This window comes from Triticum aestivum, chromosome 6B (assembly GCF_018294505.1).
Source record: "Triticum aestivum cultivar Chinese Spring chromosome 6B, IWGSC CS RefSeq v2.1, whole genome shotgun sequence".
NCBI lineage: Eukaryota > Viridiplantae > Streptophyta > Magnoliopsida > Poales > Poaceae > Triticum > Triticum aestivum.
The window spans coordinates 155,950,979-155,960,736 of NC_057810.1; the positions used below are offsets into that span (position 1 = coordinate 155,950,979).

Below are 9,758 nucleotides of genomic sequence, written 5' to 3' on the forward strand. Positions count from 1 at the left end.
TCATCAGATCTCGGCAAACACACCGCAAAAGAATATTGCATCGAATAGATCTCCAAGAACATCAAGGAGAACTTTGTATTGAGAATCAAAGAGAGAGAAGAAGCCATCTAGCTAATAACTATGGACCCAAAGGTTTGTGGTAAACTACTCACACTTCATCGGAGAGGCAATGGTGTTGATGTAGAAGCCCCCCCTAATCGATTCCCCCTCTGGCAGATCGCCGAAAAAGGCCCGAAGAAGGGATCTCACGTGTACAGAAGGTTGCGGTGGTGGAAAAGTGGTTTCGTGGCTCCCCCTGATGGTTCTAGGCATAAGAGTATATATAGGCTAAAGAACTAGGTTGGTGGAGCTACGAGGGGCCCACGAGGGTGGGGGACGCGTCTACCCTCCTGGGCGCGCCCTCCTGCCTCGTGGACGCCTTGTTGCGTCTCTGACTTCACCTTCAAGTCTTCTGGTTTGCTTTTGCTCCAAGAAAGATCATCACGAAGGTTTCATTCCGTTTGGACTCCGTTTGATATTCCTTTTCTGCAAAACTCTAAAATAGGCAAAAAAACAGAAACTGGCACTAGGCCCTCGGTTAATAGGTTAGCCCCAAAAATGATATAAAAGATTTTATTAAATCCCATTAAACATCCAAAACAGATAATATAATATCATGGAACAATCAAAAATTATAGATGCGTTGGAAACGTATCAGCATCCCTGTGACCTAGTCACTTGTGTCTGGCCACGCTGACATGGATGTCGTCACACCGAGATGGTCCTAAGAATATCTCTCCATCGTTGGAGGAGCAAATCCCAAACTTGAGCTATCTAGTCCCTTCTCATACTTTCCAATGAACCTGAAAGTTGTTGTTATGATCATCGTGTTACAGATGACGTTTGAGCAACCCCAAAGTCTATCATCTGATATCAAGTTATTGTGATACTCTCATGGGCTAAGAAACTAAAGCATGCGTCAACTCTCCGTGTTATGTAAAAAGATTTGTGACGATTACATCTCAAAGTATAACAAACGAGTTGGGTAAATTCATTTCGGGATTAATGTTACACTTAACAAAATCCCAAGATCTAGAAAACATGATCACCATCCAACACTTGAAATAGTCCTAGTCGCCTACAGGCAAGACTAGGAATCAGGTTTTACCATTTATCATTCCACACGTGCTTATAAGTTTTCCTTCGAATCACATATTCCAGAATCGTAGTAGTTATAACATAGAATATGAAAGCTTAATTATAAACATGGAAATAAACAATACAATATTATTGCCTCTAGGGCATATTTCCAACACGTATTGCTTTGGGTCTAGTGTGATTAGGTTTAGTTGACAATGGTGATGTCCTGCGGAGGGGGTGGTATTGCGGCTTGTTTTATTCTCCAGTTCAATCTTCGTACGACGAATCACGAATAGATATGACTTTGTCGGGAAACTTATACCCCCCTCTTGTGTTTGGCTGGTATTGGGATTATCTTCTAGCTTCAATGGTGCCAGCTTCTCCAGGACAATGATCAATCCAGATCGTGGTCAGCGACATATTTCTAGTCCACATCAACGACTTTCAAGTTGCTGCCACTACATGCTCTTGGGTTTCAACAAAGTTGCTTCGGCAAGACGGATGTCAAGGGGCGGCAATGTAGAAGGAAGACAATGGTTATTTCTTCAAGGACTTGTCTATAATTTCATATTCTTATAAGGAAGTTCTTGTAAATACATCACAATAATGGGCTATTTCCGAAGAAACCTTAAAATATATTTTTGGGTCATTAAATGCTTTCTTTTATAGAAAAAAATCATAATGGACAAGCGGTAATTACAGATACTAGCTGTAGATGCGGGCCCATGTGTGACATGTCAAATGGCACGCTGCTGCACCTATCGACATGCCACGACTTGGAACAAGTCAAAGGTTTATTTTGTTCGCCCTAGGACTGGGTGGCGGACATCGCCCTACATGTGTGATGCGTGACATGCCTGCAGCCCCGTAGCCGTCCGTCCGATCACTACTCTCCCAAGCATCTCCCCCTCACTTTCATCCTGCATTTCCTTCACTTTTCTTAAAAAATGTATCTGTTCCTGCTTCATTTTTTTGCACCGCATCAGGTCTTTTGTTCTTCTTTTCTATATCAAGCAAATCGTTTCCATGAAATTACTCATGCACCTACATCTTCGCTGAACGCACATCCTACCTTCTGCATAAAGGTCCATAAGCCCATTTTAAAAAAAGGAGGGGCGGGGGGGGGGGGGGGGGGGGGGGTCCATAAAAAGACGATAAAGGAACGTAAAATTGCAATATACAGTAATTCATAATTTCTAACTTTATCAATTCCTGTCTCCAAATATAGTGGTCCTCAAATTATTTAGTCCTTTGTTATTATTTTCCAAAGATACGTAAATGGTAGGTTTATTAACAGGCAAGTTTTGAAAACGAGGACCTCTTCTTTGTTTTCCTTTTTGAATCATACTCCCTCCGTTCCTAAATATAACTACGTTCGAATGTACATAGACGTATTTTAGAGTATACGTTCACTTATTTTGCTCCGTTGGTAGTCTATATTGAAATCTATTAAAAGACTTATATTTAGGAACGGAGGGAGTACAGTTTTTTTTATCAAGTTTTGGTTACAGACCACGTAATCATACGGTTGATGTGTGAATTGTGATGAGTTGTTACCGTTGTAGCATACAGATCAGCACTGTTTTGTACAACTGTACAAGGCATGTTTTGAATGGCTGGTGACGTGTCGATTCTATTTTGGCGTCGATTTCCTCTAGTAACTGTATTTGTATCCCGCAATTTAAGACGATGATGTACCAGGGATACACACTTCGCAGAGATATTTGGCAATTATATAAAAGAAGTAATTTTCATCCAAATATTAAATGTGAAGATCTATATCGGCCGATTTGCAAGAATGAATTGCCGACGATGGATATCTGTTCTCACCGAATCAGTTATAGCTCATTTATTTCCTTCCTAATTTCGAGCCTCTACGCTTTAACTTACTTCCTTATTTTCCTATGTCCTTTCCTGAACCGCCTACAGCTAGCCAGCCAAAAAACGCCTCTATATCCCAGCAGCACATTAAAAGTACGTGCGCTGATTCCTGAAACGCATGCAGTGCATGAACGAACGTAAGCGATAAAAATGCAATTTCCCTTTGCCAAGTCTAGTCTAGAGAATAATTTGAGTTTGCATACACACCCCAGGATTCATGCAGGTTGAAGCAACTACTACTCAACGATGCACGCTGCTTTGGCGCTAGAACATATATATACTACTGTAAACGAGTATGCCCATGCAACTCGGCATCTATCTAGGTTTTCCCTGGGGTTTTGCAAGTCAACCAACCGGATCGATCGTTGGACACGAACAGAAGCCAGCAATTTGGGTGCATATACGTTGGTTGCAGATTTGTAAAGAAAGAAACACGGTGAATTCTTGGTTTCTACTCCAAATTTAGGAAGATTGAAATGGAAATCCATCCTGAAAAGGAGAGGAATTATTTGGGGTCAAATCTAATCTTCAGTTGCTCTTCTCACTCGACGCCAACCAAAGGCCATTAATACCCCCGCTCGCTGCCAACCTTGCGCGTCGTTTGCCACCCCACCGATCGATGACCCCACCCCTCACCTCTGACCCCGGGAACGCGCCGCCTTGGCTCTATATATACGGCGTGTGATGGCCATAGACGACCAACGCTTATAGCAGATGATACTCGGAAACGGCCACCACCAGCCTGCCGCTGCTCACGGGCTCGCCGCGGGTGCCTCCGCCGCTGCTATGCCTATGAGCAGTGGGCCTTTGTATGGCTCTGCGGTGCCGAGCCAGCAGGGAGACCACTCGGGCCTTGTCACGGCGCCGATTCCGTCACCAACGTTGGGTGTTGAGCTTGACGGTGTTCAGGAAATAAACACCAACAACAAGCGGAAGCGCGAGGAGCAGTCCTCGTCGGCGTTTAGCGCAGCGCAGGCGCAACAGCAGCCAATGGTCGTCGACCGCAGCCTGCGCAACGAAGTAAGTGTCCAGATCAAATCGCCACCATGCATGCACTACAGATCCATACTTTGCGTTTGATGATTATGTAGCTTTCGTTAACCGTAATGGATGATGCAGGCAGAAAGGTTTTGTAATACTTTGGAGGAGGAGATGCGCAGGCATGAGACGCTCATGCTCTCGACCGTGGAGGCCATGGTGGAGAAGCGGCTCTTGGCCAAGGACCAGGAGATCATGCACAACTGGGGCGTGAACTGTGAACTCGGGGAGCGCCTCAGGACCCTCTACATGGAGGCTGAGGCGTGGCGCATGGACGCGCAATCCAAGCAGACCGAGGCCAACGTGCTCCGCGCCGACCTAGAGCGGGCGCTTGCCCAGCAAGCGGTCCGTTACCATGGCAGTGGCAGCCGTGAAGGTGAAGGTGAGGACGACGCCGAGTCATGCTGCTGGGGGGACTACCACGAGGCATTCTGCAGGGGGAAGGAGGTGGAGACGCCGGTAGTGGAGCCTCCGGTGACAGGAGCCGGAATGTGCAAGGCGTGCGGTGAGAATGCGCCGGTGGTGGTGCTATTGCCGTGCCGGCACCTCTCTGTCTGCGGGCCATGCGCGGAAGCAGCGTCGGGGTGCCCATCTTGCGGATGCGCCAAGCAGGGCAGCATCTACATCAACTTCTCGTGACGCAAGGGTGTAATAGTTTTTGGAACGCATGAACCTGCCGGTGCCAGGCATCAGATGACGCGCATCGTCGATGAGACGCCGAACATTCATGCATCATTATTTCCGTAGTTTTAGAGTCGACATTTTGTTTCATTCTGAACCTTTTTTCGAGTCGACTTTTGCAAGTTATGTTTTCTTCTACTTCGTTTGTACTCGACGGGGATGCTACCGCGACCGTTCGATGATGTCGATATGAGCGGATGAGTACCCCCTCTTTTGTTCGGTTTAGATTTCTTCTTAAGCTATTGTACCATTCCTTCAACAAGAAGAAAAAAAGTTTATACAACATCCGAGCGTTTGCGGTGAGTTACATGATCGCCGCATCAGAGCGGTGGGTGATGGTGGATATAGTGTATACGGTTGCGTGGAAATATTCGAGATGATAAAGATGGCGCGTATGACTATGGTGGTACAGAAAAGTGATTGCACGAAGGACAGAGGGTGTGCGGCGCCTGGCGGCGCATGGGAGGAGTGGGTGGGTGGCTATGGTTAGGTTTTAGCAAGGAACCAAAATGAACAGACCAGATTTAGATCCAACGGTCCACAAAGATTGGTTGGATTTATAGAAACAAATTGCTCGGCTGGCAAGGTTGGGTTTGTAAAAATTCATAAAATCGAATATATAGTAGGAAATGTTTTAATCGCATTCATGAGTGATGAAGAGAAGGTTCGCCACAAAGTGGCACATGTGAGGAGAGGCTAACCAGGGCTAGGGCTTAGATATCTAACAAAAGGGAGCAGATAGGAACTGATTTTAGATCAAACAAACCAAAAGACTAACTAAATTTTGCATAAACAAAACACTCAGATTCTACATTCAAACCATCAACAAGATACAAGGATATGCTTGAGTACCTGCCTCCTATGGGCATCCTTGCTCGCGAGTGCCTCTCACATGATCCGATCTGCATGCTCTAACGGTACCCGTTGGCCAGGAAACTCGATACCGGGACGGCCTTAGGGCCTAGAAGGCCTAGCTGCGGCCTTGCCTTGGCGATCCATCAAGGGCCCAGCTTCTAAGAAAGCATGATCTTGGCGTGCAAACCAATAGTTCCCCTGGCAATGTCGGCCAGGGGCCCTATAAAAGCTTAGCTCTCGTCCCCTCTATAAAGCGATGCTAGGGGTAGGTCGAGGGCCTCTGTTCCATGATTCATACCTCGGTAGATTTTTATCATCTTCAATCTATAACCGGCTCACACGAGGCGTTCTCACCATTAATCCAAAATCAAGTAGGAGTAGGGTGTTACCTCGGCCATGAGGGATCGAACCTGGGTAAAGACCATGTGCAATCCCCTCTGGTACTTCCGGGTATGCTCTACACCCTACAGAGGACACTGGTTGTTTTATGCATCATCATTTAGCACACCATCCAGCCACTGTGTTGACAGGAGACCGACTCTTGATCGAATCTACGATCATGCATGGCGACTTCGTGCTAGGCCAGAGCTTTACTTTGGGCTCTCTCATGTTCATCACAAATGGGTGAGTACTGCTCCACCTCGACCCGCCGCCCACCCCCATTTGAACCTTCTTCTTCGGCACACTGGTGTTCGTCATCGGCTGCTTTCGCGACTTTGGACTCTATGTTCCACCGCTTCATCAAGCAGCAAGCATGTTGTCATGGGAAACCACGACCACCTATGGGGCCATGAGCCCCTTTTAGTTCAGCGGGGGGATGGGCACGTTGCACAAAGAGCGGAGAAACGTGGCACAACACGGCAGAGATCGCATGGGAAGTTTTACCCAGGTTCGGGCCGTCATGAGGCGTAAAACCCTACTCCTGCTTTGGTGGATTGATTGTGGAAAAGGTGATGATGAGTGCAACGCACTTGCCCAGAAGGGTTGCCTCGGGGCGGAAGTGGCTACGCTCGTTCGGATATGTGCGGGGTCCAAACTTGCTAACCTCGCGAACCCTTTCTACGGTTGCCATGGGTCTCCTTTTATAGATTAAGGGGTCACCACAGTGGCAAATCAGTCTTTACATACTGATTAGGTAGCAAATAGTGCTATCATACCTAACTCTGCAGGCTGACAGAGCGCATTAAATGCGATGTCGAGTGTCACATCACCTCGTGCCCGGCTGCCCTTGCCAGCTTGTTTTGCCAGCTTCGCGCCTGCTTGCTTGACACATCTCAGGACGGGTGTCATATGGAGGTGTTTTCTATAGGAAGTGGCCGCCATGTGGCGAAAAGCAGCCACTTAGTCACCTTGGGGCTTGACACCGCACTGATCCATGACTTGCATCGCTTGTGAGGTGGAGTGCTGGAGTGGCTTGCCTCCACAAGCCCTGGTAGGCCTACTGGGACGATCTGGAAGCTTGCTTCCGGGGCAAACCCAACCATGCCAGGCTCGCCTACCCGGCAAGGGAGGTTCTTTCCTTAGCGATATCTTGCTTCTCTGGCTCAACTTAGTTTTCTTGATCTGCACTTGGATCCTTCAAAGAATTGATCCCTCTTGCTTGGTCTGATCTTGGTGTTGTAATCTTTGTCCTTGGGCCTGTGCACAGTCTGGGCAACGGACCCAGGGTTCGTTGCACCGATAGGAGCCCCCGGGCCTGGCACGAACACGCTGCTGGGCGTGGTCAGGGTAGGCCCAAACCAATGCATAGGCAGGAGCACAAGAGCGGCTCTGCCCTTTGAGATCTTCTTTGCTTCTTCTTTAACCGAGCTTGGGTCAGTTTCCGGTTCTCGTGTGCGCCGTGTAACGCCAATCTTGGTGGGGCCATCCTTGTAATGGCCCGTGAATACTTTAACGCACGGGCGGGTAATTGCCAATTCTCCCTTCCCACCACGCTCTTATCCTTAGCCATGTATGCTGCATGAATTGAGTGGGGTAGGTAATGGAGGCGCGTGGTGCGGAATAGCATCAAGGCAGGGGCCCGGTCTTCTTGGATTGGTGGTGGAGGATGGCGGTTACCCGCCGGGGAATCAGCCCCCAGCCCCAGCTCGCCAATAAAAGGAGGAACGGGGGAGGAGCGGAGGCATTCATCCACATCCCTCTCTTCTTCCATCTTTTGCTTTCTCTTGGATATGCTGGAAGGGAGAGCCTGGGGCCAGGCCCCAGGCCCTACCTTACATCAGATGACACCAAGTGCTCGTGTTGACGCCTGGGAAGCAAGAGAAAAGAATGGTCGCGCCTTCATCAGGGGGAGATCCCTTCCTCACCTTCGTGCAGGCCTCAGGGTGGCGCTCGGGCGGCGCGGCGGTAGCACTGGAGGTGGCGACTCTGGTGTGTTTGTCGTCGGGTCGCCCGTGGCCTCAATTCTAGTGAGGGGTGATGCAAACGACACCATGACGAGGACCATAATGGGCAGGGTCGTGGTAGTCAATCGTGGCCTAACGCCCCTCTTCTTGTGGTGTCGGAGGGAGGTCAGAGAGGTGGTTCGCCATTGGAGAGGGTGGACTCCATCTCCCTGCGCACCACATGTCCGACGCATGGGAGATACTCTGATCCCCATGCATGTTTCCTTAACGGGCGGTGGCTCCATATCGTCGAGCCGTTAGAGACGACCATGCTTTCTGTGGGATCACCCAGAGTGCATGGCATTTGCATCGGCATGTGTAGCGGGAGCTTGCGTCCGCATCGGCAGGTGTAGCGGGAGCTTCGGGCGACAATGGTGCGGAAGGTGGCGGCAACCCACGACGCGTCAAGAACAGGGGCGACCATTCCAAAGAGTCATGTTTGTCGATGACTCCGTCATCTCCGTCCGAGCTTCCGGCAGCGCCACCATGCCCACCCTCCGGTTTCTTCCTCCTAGCCTGGGAACGGCACCATCCTGATCCTTGGGAGGCATCGAATCCCAGCCAGGACTTCCCTCCGCTTTCTTCACTGTTTCCTGTAGTTTCGAAGAAGGAGAGCAAAAAGTGAAGGCATCATGGGCATTTTTATCTTTTTCAATCTTAAATCTGTAGGCACTTGCTAAATTTTAGTTCAAATAATGTAGCCTCTTGAATCCATGTTTGCGTCCTGTAAGGTCTGTACTTGTTTGATCTACATATTAATGAAAAAGATGAACCTTGCCGGCGCTCGTGCATGTATATGTCCATGCAGAGGTGGGATGCATCTATATTTTTAAGTAAACGAGTTCCCCCGGTAGGCTATCCTGCCCGCACCCTCTGTTTTGTTGCCATGGAGTAGGCCTACCGGACACAAACCATAAAGAGGTACCAACCCCATGTCGTTCCTTATCCATCAAAGGCCACTGTGACCACCCTGACCGAAGAATTGTTCGAGTCAAAGGGTGGGAGCACCTAAGTTTCAAAGGGTAGCAGGGTTTTCTTATGCACAAGTTTTCCCTTACAGATCACATATGGATAAGAGGAAGAACCTATCTGTTTGGATTGCCAGAGATCATAGTGCTAGCTTGTCTTCTCATTTCCTCTTGGAGACCGAGTCCACGGCAGGAGCCTATAGTTTATGCAGATGAAAATGATGTCAGATGCGATCTTATCTACATGAACACACGATGCTCATTATATGCTTATGCATGCATGTAACTTGTCGGGGACCCCCAACGCTTCATTTATTTCTCTGTTGCTCAGGGTCTGCGCTTGGCTTTGTACAAGGGTTACATGCAACTGAAGCTAGGCCTGTACAAAATGGTGGCTGCCAGGTAGGGCCACCAGCCGCACCTTATGGGCAGACCTTGTGGAGATGCTCAATATTCCATGAGTTTTGCAATTGAATACCATCTTCGGTCTCCAGACGAACTGCGCCAGGTCTGGTGACTCGTACTACTTGGCAATGGCCTTTCCACTTCAGCAAGAACTTGTTTGTACCCTTGGCAGACTGAACACGCCTAAGGACAAGGTCGCCTTCCTCAAAACACCTGGCATGAACCCTGAGGCTGTGATAGCGATGCAGGTCTTGCAGCGCGGAGACGGTTCTCCTCGAGAAGCACAGTGTCGTCATGCCGGTGATGTTCCTGCGCTACTTCACCGTATGCAAGTATTCGATGTTACCCATAAATGAGTTCCAAGATAACTGCTTCTTCCCCATAGACTAGGGAGAAGGGAGTCTGCCTAGAAGCTCGATTTGGTGTC

The 9,758-nt window shown here is 48.7% G+C and overlaps 1 protein-coding gene across 1 annotated transcript; it reads left to right on the top strand.

Annotated features, from left to right (window-relative positions):
- Positions 1-3,714: 3,714 nt before the first annotated feature.
- Positions 3,715-4,677, top strand: LOC123139015 (BOI-related E3 ubiquitin-protein ligase 1-like). The gene is made up of 2 exons (XM_044558847.1): positions 3,715-4,020; positions 4,120-4,677. The coding sequence occupies exons 1-2, from the start codon at positions 3,715-3,717 to the stop codon at positions 4,675-4,677; spliced, it is 864 nt and encodes a 287-aa protein (XP_044414782.1).
- The last annotated feature ends 5,081 nt before the right edge of the window (positions 4,678-9,758 follow it).